Source organism: Citrus clementina, unplaced genomic scaffold (assembly GCF_000493195.1).
Source record: "Citrus clementina cultivar Clemenules unplaced genomic scaffold, Citrus_clementina_v1.0 scaffold_6, whole genome shotgun sequence".
NCBI classification, from domain to species: Eukaryota; Viridiplantae; Streptophyta; class Magnoliopsida; order Sapindales; family Rutaceae; genus Citrus; species Citrus x clementina.
In genome coordinates, this window is record NW_006262139.1 from 15,260,555 (window position 1) to 15,274,562 (window position 14,008).

At 34.2% G+C, this 14,008-nt stretch overlaps 2 protein-coding genes across 3 annotated transcripts; one reads left to right on the forward strand and one right to left on the reverse strand.

Moving 5' to 3' along the window:
- Positions 1 to 433: 433 nt before the first annotated feature.
- LOC18039303 lies at positions 434 to 5,263 on the forward strand. Of its 2 annotated transcripts, none has more exons than XM_006429182.2 (3): positions 434 to 589; positions 1,825 to 4,528; positions 4,646 to 5,263. In XM_006429182.2, exons 2-3 carry the CDS (start codon positions 1,916 to 1,918, stop codon positions 4,949 to 4,951), a joined length of 2,919 nt encoding a protein of 972 aa, XP_006429245.1. In that variant the 5' UTR covers positions 434 to 589; positions 1,825 to 1,915; the 3' UTR covers positions 4,952 to 5,263. The 2 variants fall into 2 exon arrangements, with proteins under 2 accessions (XP_006429245.1, XP_024038495.1); XM_024182727.1 differs by having other exon boundaries at positions 434 to 533.
- A 312-nt stretch (positions 5,264 to 5,575) lies between these two features.
- LOC18039304 lies at positions 5,576 to 7,403 on the reverse strand. Its single transcript, XM_006429183.2, has 3 exons — positions 7,224 to 7,403; positions 6,705 to 6,891; positions 5,576 to 6,182 (listed from the first exon to the last, which is right to left on the reverse strand). The coding sequence occupies exons 1-3, from the start codon at positions 7,254 to 7,256 to the stop codon at positions 5,605 to 5,607; spliced, it is 798 nt and encodes a 265-aa protein (XP_006429246.1). The 5' UTR covers positions 7,257 to 7,403; the 3' UTR covers positions 5,576 to 5,604.
- Positions 7,404 to 14,008: the final 6,605 nt, after the last annotated feature.

Here is a 14,008-nt window from a genome sequence, read left to right on the forward strand (position 1 = left end):
ATAAAACAGACCCCTTTTTTAAGCACGAAAGACAAATCTTAAAGACAATAAAGTCCTTAAATCCGAATTCCAAAAACGACGACGAAAGATAGGAAAAAAAAATTAAAAGAAAAAAAAAAAAAGAATCATCCACAGGTCCACAAAAGTTACAGATAGCAGACCAATCAGAGTGGATGCTGACGTCAAATATAATCAAGGGGCGAATGGGTCCCACAACTCACGCTCATCGGGATTCGACATAAATAAAGAAACCAAGCGTCCACGTGGACCCCATCCTAGGCAACCCCACCCGCCTCAACTCTACTCATAGAGCTCACTTTTAACCGTCCGATTGAAAGCGAAACGCCTCGTCAGCTAGTGCCCAGTGATACTGATGTTGATACTGATAGATAGCATCAAGAACGATCAGTTTCCGCGGTAACTAATAATAATTGCGAATGCTTTTTAAGCCCTGCCTTTGCTTTTATTATGTCTTATTTTTTCTTCTCCGGTCTTGAAGAAAACGAAACGCACGTACCAAGAACAGAGATTAAGTAGGTGCATTGCTTGCTGCGATTCTTCGTCTCCTTCTTCTTGGATTTCAGTGGCGGTAATTCTTTGCTTTGCTTTTAATCTACGTCTGTGTCGGCATCAAATATCGGATCTTTATCGAGATCGCCGAGTTCCTTTTTCTTTTTTTAAGAAGAATCGCTGAGTTTTTATTTAGTTTTACGAACCTGCATTTTCTTGATTTTGTGCTGGTATGAATATAAATTTAGCCGTTAAATATTATATACTTACGAGGATTTCATGTTATTGTTATATTATATGAGCTGTCATTTGCGAGAAATTAAAAAAGAAAAAAAGATTATGGTTAGCTTACATTGTGCAATGTATGAGGTTTCTCGATTCTGTGCTGCTCTTGAGATTTGAGCATGAGTTTCTTTTTTTCTTTTTCATTTTCGCGGCCGCCAAACTGAAAACTTCTGTTGTTTATTTGATATTCTGTTTCAAGTTTTTTTCCTGTTTCTTCTAGATCTATTTGTATTATTAGCCTGAACTTGTGTTTGATCTTGGAGAGTGATCGATATTGATCTGAGACTGTAACATTTGGGTTTGATCGATTCAATTGAGAAGTAGAGAATCAGAGAAAGAGAGAGAGAGGGGGGAGAGAGATATGAAATGTTAACTGTTTAAAACTGACTTTTTAGCTGGCAAGATAGTCAAAGTTAATAGTAGATGTTTGAAGATAAATGAACAATAAATTATTGTAATTTGTAGCTTATTTTTAAAATTTATTCTTTTGTAAATGATTGTTCGGATAATTACCAAAACCAATTGTTTAACCTTTGGAAAGATTGAACTGTAGGACTTTATGCACCGGTGGAAAAATGTTATAATCTTAGGCATGATTGTACCTGCGTTTTGAAAGTTGGTGTGGAACAGGATTGCAGCATCGTTAATTTTGAATAATAAGAACTGCTGAATGGAGGGCAGAGTTCCCTCACTTGATTCTATCCTTCTATTATTTTGTGATCATTTAGTACTCATTATTATCTTGACGTGGGCTTCATTGTTTGCTGACAAATTTGTTGGCTAACTAAAGACGTTGATGGGTTAATTAACTTAAATTTTCGTACTGCAACTGGTCAGCGTATGCTGGCTTATGGGGGTTAGGAATTCAATTTATTTCAAGCAGAAATACTTTTTTTCTTCGTTAAGTTAGTGTTTCTTATTTCTCATTGCTGGATTATGAGGTTATTGTAACTGCTAATTGCTGGATGTGGATTTCTGGATTTAACGCTTACAATGCTCTTTTCTTCAATGTGTTATATTCATTTGCAGACATCTGATGTGACGGAATAAAGGTGCGAACAGGATACCCTATGCACTTGGGATTAATATATGTCACTGAAGCGTGATTAAATTTGACATAATGCCATATGTGCAACCAAGTAAAAAGTACTCAGATTCTGCTGCAAATATGAATTCGGAGTCCAGACAGAGTTCAAAGCAACAGCAAAACGCAAAGGCAGTGAAGGAGAGAGTTCCGTCCCGCCAAGAGAACCTGAATTTGAAGTATCAAAGCAAATTGAAAGTAAAATCTACTGTTGGTACACCATGTGGTGATCTGCCTCAAGAATTAAGACGGGAAGCAGATGGTAGAATCTTGGTCCAACCAAATTCTTTTGGGAATCACCAGTTGCAGTATCTTAAGGGAAAGGCTATAAAGGATGATGAGCTAGTTAAGTACATGTCAAAGTTGCCAGGTTATCTCAAGCGCATGGAAGGAGGAAAGAACATTCAAGGAAAAGCATTAGATGTAGGGGTTCTGGATTGGGCACGTTTAGAAGAATGGAAGTTTAACAAAAAATGTACCATGACAAGTGGGAGCAATAATGCATCAGCAAATACCAGTAGTTTATTGTTGAAAACAACAACCAAGGCATCTACCTTTTCCAGTGCAACTCAAGGGGGGATGCATGCTCATCAAAGCGAGCAACATCCTTTACTTTGTCCTGGTCTTAATGCATCTAAGAAAGATGGCCATTCCCAAGGTGTCAAGCCATCCTCCCAGAAGGCTTTAAACTTCCAAAATTTTGAGACTTCTTCAAAAAGCAACTTGGGAGGGCAGGGAAAGATACCATGGATCAATAAGTCGTTTGACCGGAATAATGCTGATGTAACTCCCAGGAAGGGGAAGACAAAAGATTATGATCAGAAGATTGCTTCAGAAATGGGAAATTTATCAATGGACTTGGGAAATTATGGGTTTGCACTCAATACAAAGGAAAAAGAAAGTTCTTGGGATGGTGAAGTGGAGAAGAGAAAAGAGGAAGCTCAAGTATCAAAGAAAAATAGAAAAGCTTTGGATAAGAAAACCTTTGCAGATATGGAAACTTCATATCCAAAGTCTAGAAGTAATGGGCACTCTCTCAGTTCTAAGGAAAAGATAAGTGCTGGTAATGTGGAAACTAAGATAGCAGAGAAAGTACATGAATCAAATATTGATCTCGGTCATCAACACCTGCTAGGTGAGCTCGAGAACATTGTTCTCCTTTTTCCCAAAGGACTCTCTCAAAACAGCTCCCGGAAGGAGTGTGGAGTACCAAAGGATGAGAATTTGGTTGAAGCAAATCAGAATTGTCTTTCAGGTGGCAGGTTTCCTCCAGTGAAGCGTTGCTCTGTGGACCATTCTTTTGATATTCCTCACTCGTGCCCACTGCCTTCTGAAGTTGAGGGTAAAATAAAGCCAAACTTGATGGCACATAACCTGAGCAATAGTCAACGTGCAGAGCTCTCATCTGATGCATCTCACTCATCCCAGTATTCTAGTACATCTTCAGCTATGCTCTCTGATTGTGAAGATGCAGAACAGAACACTGTTAAGCATGTGAAAGAGAATGCAGATGAAAATTTGAACTCGCTGGATCAAGAAATGGCGGTCACAAGATCCAGAAATCAATCACCAAGTCGCCGGTTTAGCTTCAGCTTAAGTCGGATGGGTAGAAGTTTCAGTTGGAAAGAGAGTTCAGCTGTCCCACAGTTGAGCTCATCATATGTTTCTGTCAAGTCTGGTCCAGTGAAATCTGAGGAGGTTTCTTATTTGGATGATTCTAGCAGACAGAAGACATATGGTCACAACAGAGCTAGGTCTAGCCCTTTAAGAAGGATTCTGGATCCACTGCTGAGGTCCAAAAGCTCAAACCGGGGACATGCTGCCGAAACCGTTCATCCATTTAAAGGAAACTTGAGTTCCTTAAACTTTAGGCCAGTTGTTGACAGTGCATCGCTTCCTAATAAAAAGCACGAAGCGGCAACAACTCAAGCTCTTTTGCAGCTTACCATGAAGAATGGGCTCCCTTTGTTTAAATTTGTGGTTGACAATAACTGCAGTGTTCTTGCTGCCACTGTGAAGAATTTAACATCTGGGAAAGATGATTCTGGCCAGCATTACACATTCTACTCCGTGAATGAGATTAAGAAAAAGGCTGGCGGCTGGATAAGTCAAGGAAGTAAACAGAAGAGTTGTGGCTTTGTCTATAACGTTATTGGTCAGATGGTTTCCAGATATCATTTCTCTAATCCGAAAAGTCAAAATTTGAAATACATGGTGAGGGAGTCTGTTTTGTTTGGTGTTGAACTGAAGCAGGTAGATCAGGCATCTCCAAAGGTCTTGCCAGATAAAGAGCTTGCGGCTGTTGTTGTGAAAATGCCTATTGAAAGTTTGAGCCATGATGCAGAGCAAAGATATAATGATATGACTGAGAAGGTTACCGAATGTGCTCCACTGGGTAGATGCTCTTACTCAGGAGAGATTGACAACTCTTGCAGTACCACAGTCATACTTCCAATTGGTGTTCATGGCTTGCCAAAAAAGGGAGCGCCATCGCCATTGATTCAGAGATGGAAATCTGGTGGATTATGTGACTGTGGAGGTTGGGATGTTGGCTGCAAACTGCGCATACTTGCCAACCACAATCGAAGCTGTAGAAGGCCAATGTCATTGAGTGCTTTCCCAAATTCTGATAATTTCGAACTTTTTGAGGTACTGTTTATATTACAATCAATGTCTTTTCAATGCATTGTCACATCAATCAATGTCTTTGCAGTCCACTGTTATACTTGATTAAACCAGTAAACTTTGTTTCGCACTTATACACAGGGAGTAACTCAACAGAGCAGGCCAATCTTCAGCATGGTGCCACTAAACAAAGAAATCTACTCTGTTGAATTCAATACTTCAGTTTCTTTGTTACAAGCATTCTTCATTTCCATTACAGTTTTAAGCGGTCAGCAATTGTCTGATCTCTCAGAAGTGAATAGCCTGTATGAATCAGAAGCTTTCCGAGAGGAACCCATGATGAATGAAAAAGGAACAAAGGAGAGCTCCCTTACAAATATTGTCCTGGGGAAAATGCCTGCTAAATATGCTCCCAATCCACCCCACTCCCCTGTTGGGAGGGTATAGTTGCACGCGGGCATTTGTTTGCGTTGCAGAACCATGTACAGCTTTTGAAGATCTTTAAATAGCCATAAAAGAGCAACTGTCTTTTTCATTCCCGTGATCAACTGTTGTTGTGCATGATGAGAGATGCAGTGAAGTTGATGGATAAACTATTTCATGCCTGATATGGCACAATTCGTGCATTACGGTTACAATTTTGTGTCCGCTGCACTATTGTTGCCAGTTTCAGGCTTGCTTTTTTCGTTGTAAAAAGAAAATAACATCATCAATACAAAGCTCAGCATCGTAAGATAGTGAGTTTTTTAATAGATAATAGCCACGGTTACGTTAATCTGTAAGTAGACAATACACATCCTTGCCAATGGATAATCAGTTTCAATAACTAGATGTACGTTTGGCTGCACCGATAGTCGCAAGCTAAAGCAGCCAAAAATTTGGTTTAGAAGATATTTACATTAAAATACAGCCACACACGGGACTATACGCGCGATAAAGCATATGAGAGACATATCCCACCTCAATTACTAGAGCAAAAGCTCCTTGAGAAAGTACTAAATTTTGGAATTAAAAACGTTATTATGTAATAACCGTAGATGATTTCTGAATTTACAGTATAAGCTGCAAAATCTCAATTAAAGTAATAACCATAGTTGTGCTTACAAGTCCACAGGTGAAGCATGATGAATACAGATGAACCATTGACCATCAAGCTTCTCAAACACATTTGTTACAAACTGTCCTCCCCAACTGGTACCTTTTGTCCTAACAAATTCGATGCAAGTAACATACCCTACATTCCCTCTAACATGAACGCGAACATTTTTGAGTTCAATCGCCAGTGGAAATTCATAATTCATCCATACAACCTCCCAACTTTCCATGACAGGATCGTAACCAGAAATGCCACTTGCCCCCGGATGCACACAACACACATTATCACCTCTTGCCCACAAGCCCTGCATGGTGGCAAGATCACCGTTCTTGAATGAATCGTAAAATCGAGCATTTGCTGCCAGCACTGAAGTCTTGGAGTCCTCATCGAGCATTTTAAGGCTATCTCTAAGTTTTGCTGCTTGTACATAGTCTTCCTCCTCGATGGCAATCTGTAACTCTCTCTTTAGAATTTCCTCATCCAACATAATGCTTTCACCACTCAAGTTTCCCTCTGTATCATCACTTTGTTTCACTTGACATGGTCTTAAAGAAGACAACTGAAAAATTCGTCCAAATGGTACTGCACTAAATAAGATATTATTAGACCGTTGAAATGAAATCATAAAAGAACAAGACAGACTATTGAAACTAGTCCAAATGGTCTTGTACTAGAGATATCTGTCACAAACTAATTAGAGGAACTTTCTGGCAACTCAGATGGAGTCTAATAGTCTTTAGGCCTTCAAGTAAAACTCATTTTGAGGTAAAAGAATTAGGTCAGCTTTCCAAATTCACATGAAAGAGGACATTCAGCAATGTTCCAAAAAGAATGCAAAATACAATGTGGACGACGACAAAGCATGAAACATAACGGAAAGACTTAGATTTCTCATTTAATCAAATATCATCATCAATAACTGACTCGCAGTAAACAACAAATGCATGTGTACCAATTAACAACCGTGCTTGTAGCAATTATAGACAAGACCATTAAGAAATACAGTAGAATGAAATGCAATGTATCACGCAGCGTTAAAAATGTAACATATGAGCACTGATAGTCATGCTAAAAATATTATAATAGCAAAGAAAAGAAACTTACAAGGTTCGCAATTTAAGTTGACGTTGGCACTAGGCATGAATCGGATGTTATTCCTCCTTGCAGAACTACCCACTAAACCCACATTGCATTGATATGGGTTCAGTGGAGAAAGGCTATAATGCTTCCTCAAATTGTTAATGCAGGAAGACGGCATGCACTTAACCACTTTGACATTCATAACATTCACCTACAACATTAAATAAATTACACAAGTTCAATAAACCAAACACGAAACATCATGTAAAAAAGATATTGGCAAAAGACTACGCATTCAATTTTCAGCAGAGCAATGTCACAACAAATAAGTACTCTAAAACGACGAGATGAGGAGCTACAAAAACAAAAATTTATAAATTATATAATAAATCTCAATCATACGAAATAAAAAAATGAAAAAAAAAATAGTTTTGGAGTATCAATACGGGTAAAGCATCATTTTAGTCCCAAACCGAAGATTAAATTATTGAATACCTGAAAGCATAAATAGAAATTTAATCCAAAGATTCAATAGCAACGTACATTGTAGCCGAAGCTGGGCCCTTGAAACGACATCGTTGAAGAGAAAATACACAACAGACGAAACAATTAAGGAGATCGAGGGTTAGGTTTTTTACAGCGAATCCAAAATAGAAGACAGAGAGAGACGCAGAAATTGGAAGATTAGTTTAGTTCGCTGAGTCCAGAATTCAGGAAATTTAAAATGGGCTGGACCTCATTATTCATCTTTTGGGCTCATTAGATTCATTTTTTGTTTTGGGCTCTACAAGCCTTCAGCAACTGTTTATTGAAAATTACAAAACGAGTTCTTAATTAAGTTTATTTGATTCAAAATAGAGTTTGAAAAAAAAAAAAAGTGAATTATAATTTTCATTTTTGTTTGAATTTTACTTCCAAACTGTCAGAGACTCGAACTATTTCCCTTACCGATAATGGAAGGAGGTAAAAACTAACAAAATTAAGGATTATGAGGGGCTAATTAAGAGTTTACATCACAATTTAAATTTAAATTTTAAATAAAGGTTGTTGCCTTGTTGGTTAACTTAATTCATATATAATAATAAGTTATTTAGGTTGCGCTTGATGTAGGCCAAATTGGTGTAGGTAAAAAGATTCATAATTTTAAATCGAGAGAAATTTTACTTTCATTATACACAGAGACTAAAATCTTTAATTTTTAGAATGAATTAGAGAGTGACGGACCCATAATTTTTTTAATATTTTATTTTTTTTAGCACAAAACTTTTACTCTTTTTTTTTTTTAAATTAAGACAGCTGTATATATAATTTTATGGGTGCAAATTGGATCAATTGTAAAAAAAAAAAAAATAGGCTAATATCATGAGCCTAATATTGGGACCCTCTGCTCACATAAATAAAATAATAAATCCTTGATGCCCGTTTAGTCATACAAAATTACAAATTATGCCGTAGTATATCATTTTTTTTTTTTTTGGGAAAAATAAATGCTAACATGTTAACGTGTTTAAAAGAGCTTCCTAGAAATTGACAAGTAAGTTGTGCTTAATCGTTGGAAGCAAGAAGTCAAAAAAAGAAAAAAAAAAAAAAAAAGATTCAGGAATTATGAATAGACAAATCCTAATAATCGAACTCCAGCGCCGTTTTCACATTCATTTTCGATGACTAATGACAATGCCGTACTGTTTGCTTTTGTTTTTATTCCAGATTTCACGATACTTTTCTCGACAAGTTCAAGGCTTTTCTTCGATTCTCTTTTTAATAAATTTCTTTATTTCTTGGCCTTCATTTTTTTTTTTGGCTATTAATTCATTCATTAGCCACGCAATTCTTTGAGCTTACTCAGCAAAGAAAGCAGACCAACTTTGAAGTCAAGTTTACTTTTCAACTTGCGACCAAGTATACGGGCAACAACTTGCAAAACGACTGAGCTTCCATTTCACTCATAATCGAAAAGAACCTCATCTACTAACCGTTGATATTATGGATTCTTGTATGTTATATTATATTTTATTTTATTTTACGGTAAATGATTTTAATAAATTCAATCAAATTCTTGACATATTAAAAAAAAAAATCAAATTATTGAATCTTCAATTTCAGCAAACATGTGATCAAGGGTGATGGTAATAAAAAAAAATCAAATTACTAGATTTAATCGAATATAATTTTTGGTTTAGACGAGTCTCGATCAATATTTTATTGAATTTTCTTTTTTTTTGAACGATTAATGAGATTAATATTTTTTTTATTTTATAAAAATTATAAATAAAAGACTCTCAGACACATTGTGAGATTCATATTCAAAAGTTATAAATAAATGACAAACAAGACGGAAAAAAAAATCAATCAAAATATGCGAATATAAGATTTATGTGAAAACTCTTGATACTTTTGTGATCAATTTCTTTATCTCTTAAGTTTAATTTATTTAATTGATGGAGGTACGAGGAATCAAACTCCACCTCTTGCAAGCGAGTGCTTTGCATTAATAATCTTGATGCAATTTAATCTAAATTATTTAGAAATTATTCGTAATTTTAAATGGATAAATAAAAAAATTATAAGTGATTTAAATCAATATAAATTTGTACTTAGACCTTTCTTTGAATGAAATTTATATTTATATTAAATAAGTTGTTGGTTAAAACATTGATTTGGGTTTCACCCAACCGTTTGTCTTTTTTAAAAAAATAGTTAAAAAATAAAAAGTCAATGGCTAAAAAATTTCACCCAACCCATAGTCTTTTAAAAAATATTTTTTTAAAAAAAAGTGGTTGGTTTAGTTCGGATAGATTTTGACAATTCAAATTTGAAACTCATTTAAAAAAAAATTGAATTCAAACTGATTTTTAACATGTAAAACTTCACAATTAAAACTCATCAACTAAGACTAAATGGTTTGAAATTAATTAATTAATTATTTTAAAAGGACTGAATTGGACTGAAACAAATTTATTTTATCCAAACTTTCCTAGACAATTAATTATTTTAGTATGAAAAAAGAAGAAGAAGAAGAAGAAGAAGTTAATGGTCAATAATTTTGGTTTGACTCAAATGAAAGAAAATAACGCAGGTGTTCAAACGAACAAACATGTTACTGCATTCTCAAATTAAAATTGTCTAAGCATGGGGCATGAAACGTTTTCTAAATAACATTTCTTTTAGAATTTAGATGGTCAACTTTTAATTAGACATAATAATCTTTAAAAAGTCTAAACACATAATCATACTTTTCATTTAGTGATCGAGCAATTCTAAAAGATAGCAATATAAAAGAGAATCCTTAAATAACACCACAGATTCATGATCGTTTATAACGAAGAGTACTGATGCGAAATAAAAAGAATAGGAGGGGAAGAAACAAGATAATTCACACCATGACCCTATCAGTCCAACCTTCATAAATCCATTTCCAAGAGCAATATGACAAACCAATATTATTCTCTCCAAGCCAAAGGAGATATTATGAAATTGTGAGTATAACAAAGATCAAGATTTATATAAATTTTATACTTTTCCATGTGTTGTTGTTGTTGTTGTTGTTGTTGTTATGCAGCACTCTTTGTGAAATTCTTTTTGGCAGTCTAATTGGACCACCGGAGTGGGAGGGATTGTGGGGATACACCTTTCATTTTTTGGGAGGCTGCCTGTAATTGACTAATCGAAGTAACAGCTTTGTTTGGTTATTTATTTATTGACATCAACTGGCCGCATTTTTGCCAATTGTCAGCCGAATTTCCATTCAGAACCCTCTTGTCGCCACGTTAAAGAGAGAAAAAAAAAAGAAGAAGTTTTTATTGCGGTTTAATACATGCATACCAAAAATTTGGCTACACTGAAAGAGTTTAGAAATATATGTTTATTTGGGCAACAAAATTATGAGAGAGTTCAACGTTCTCGAGATTACTATTTTTTCAAGTGAAGGAAGATTTGTTTATTCAGGAAGGAAACAGATTGGGAGAAAGTTTAATGTTCTCGATTTTATTATTATTGAGAGTGAATAGTTAGGCGTTCGGAATCTTACAAAACAATGATATTATTATGGCTATTATCAGCGTAGACCCCTGATGTTTAAGTTAGAAATTGAGAACAACCCTCGGAGCATATTGTACTCCTCCTCCATTATGCCTATTTCTCATTTCATTTGAGTAGTGACTTTTTTTTTTTATATATAAGTGAAATAATAAGAAGTACAATTAAGTTAAAAACTTTCTTTTAATTGTGACTTTTTTTATGTAACATTAAAGTATAATTAAGTTATAAAAATTTATATTCAATCTTGTAGAATTTGACTTTGACGAGGATTATAACTTTTATTGTTTTATCAAGTTTAGATTAAAGCGTATTAAAAATAGGAATGACAAAATCTTCTACGTGTTTGGGGTTCGTGAAGCCCCACTTCAAATGAGGAAAATTTTGATTAATTTTTGGAGAATGGGGTGGGGAGTAGAGGAAAAATAATCTCCAAATTATTAACGGGGTGAGGTTTGGTTTTGCACTCCCCACCCCCACCCCAACCCCATCCCCATTATATATAAATATGTTTTTAATTCTTATTTAATAATTTTTATTTTATCTACTATAATGTCAATTAATAACTTTTTTAATTTTTATGTAATATAACAAGATATAAATAAAAGAAAACTCTACAATATTTTTCAACTCTAAAACATTGTTATGTTTTCTTTTCTCTTTTAAAGTGCTATTCTCTTTAAATATTTTTCACTTTTAATATCATTTTAAGATATTGTTTCAAACTTTTAGAGATTTTTTTTAAAATAATTCAAATACTTTATAATATGGTGATGATTTTACTTTAAGTCTCTAATTTTTAATTTACTGAAATTATATATTTATACCTACTATAAAATAGATAAATAAGAATGGGGTGAGGATGAAAAAATTATTCTTCACGTAAGAATTTCACATCTCCACCCCACTAAATTTATTAAAAAATAGAGATAAAAAAATTTAATATGATATGAAATGGGGTAGGCCTGCCCACCCCATTGCCATCCCTAGACCCCATTTTCGAGCCCAGCTACATGCCAAACGAGAACTTGCCTTCCATCCCATGCTTGGTGTCGAGGGTGCTACTACTAATCCACCCTACGTTACATGGGATGATGATCATTGCACACAATTAATGCATACGATATATGGAATAGATGTTACCATACGAGGACCGAAAATTTAATAAAAAATTTTCTAGAACAACAAAAATTCGAGAAATTTGCAAGCGAAGAAACTTCTAGGTTGACGTATGTAGTGTAAATTACGTGTACAAAAACAATTCACGCACAACACGGGGTAAAGGGCGTAACGCTCCACGCGTCGAAGCAACCTAATTTGATGATATCTTGGGTATAATAAATAAAATGTTGACGGTACGGCTGCTCATATTTTTGATTTTGCACGTCGTTATCGCGTTGAATTAGCCGCCGTGGCCGTTTCTTGTCTGCCGCTGCCCCCCGACTGTAAATTTGCCCCAGTTCGATTAATCTTTGGAACAATAACATCCAGATCCCCAGGCATTTATGAGTCTTCAAGAGAAGGACAGAATTTGTCATTTCATATCGAATGTGTCACTGACACACATTTATTTCTTTTGTAAATTGCCTATTGAATTGCTAAAATAAGACAAAAAAAAATTATTACAATATCATAAATTTATTTCTTTTGTATAAAATTTTGTACTATTTCTAGTATATAGCTCATTATTTTAAAACTCGTTGGATATTAACTAGTACATATGGCATTAAATGATTTAAGATTTGACAATCTAATTCTCATCTCAATTACTCAAATGAGACGCAAATGTGGATTAAGTTCAATTTTATTTAACATTTGAGATTTAAAAAAAAATAATAAGAAGGCTAATTTTGAATTGTTCAAAACCCAATCCCATACCAATTGTCCCAAATGTCCTGAACGTCCCACTTAAATAACATTTTAATTTCCATTGACATATTTAATAAGATTTAATTTAAAACGTTCATTTCGAGAGAGTTCTCGATCTTGTTCCAAATTAACAATTAACAATTGAAATTAATTTTAATTCCGATTCTCGACTGCTTTTAAATTTATACTAATAATATGGATCAATTCCATTTTGATCAGTATGAGATCCTAAATCTCAAGTGGAATTTGAGATTTTTTTTTCCCATTAGGGATATATTTGATATAAACAGAAAAGAGGGGCTGAGATGTTAATATCTTAAAAAGTGGCACGCCACCACGATACGAGGAGCGGTCAGCCCGTCGGCAATAACGACCCTTGACCGTTGACTTGATAGGATCCAAGTTGCTATGTGCGCCCCCCCCCCCCCCCACCCCACCCCCAAGGCCCAAGACCCCTGGCGTTATTTAAACCCCCAGGAAAATTTGTTAAAAAATTTTTGTTGACGCATTTGCCCTTAAGACATGTGATTAACAATTTTTTTTTAGTTAGTTAATTCGGTACAGCATGTGAGACTAAATTTTTTTTATAAAGATGGATAAAATCTTAAAATCAAAACTTTTCTCGTTGACAACGAAGGATGATATGATTTCGAAGCATAAAATTAAAAGAAAAATCAGATGATTGCACCAAATTTAAAATAGACAAGGCTGTAGGAAACAAGCAAACATATAATTTATCCAAATTACAGTTTTGGCCAAACCCAATGCTGCCTTTTTATTTTAAAACCAAAAATAAAATGATTACGAATGAAACTTTCAAATAAAGTTCGTACAGATCGTCAAGAAAGAGCAGCTCAAAGTGGGGCCCCTTATTTGCAATTGACACATTAAAAATAATTTTTATTTTGTGTAGTGTAGTATACATCCTAAAATTTGATTTTAAATAATATGATATTCATCAATTAAATATTAAAATAATATAAAATTAATTTATTAAATCATTCAATGAATAATATATCACTTATTTTATCATTTGGGATGCAATTTAGATAATATTTTTAGAGTGCTTTTAAAATGATGAACATTTAAAAATGATGCTCTAGTCAACATTCTAGATATTAACGTGATCGCCCATATTGCATAGGCTTCCACCTATTTTCATCATCATTGTCATAAGCATGTTTTAAAAATTCTAATTTTCAATCGTCCCTAAGTTTTAAAATTTAAACATGACGCAATGATTTTGTGATATCAACTTTTTCTTTAATATTTTTAATTTTTATAGAATTTTTCCAATAAATTAAGCTTACATCCAACTTTATTATGTAATTATACCATGTATTTCATTTGGAGAGTTTATAATATATTCAACCAAATGTAGATTTTTAAAATTTTTTTTGGCTTTGGATTGTTTTTCAAATAGC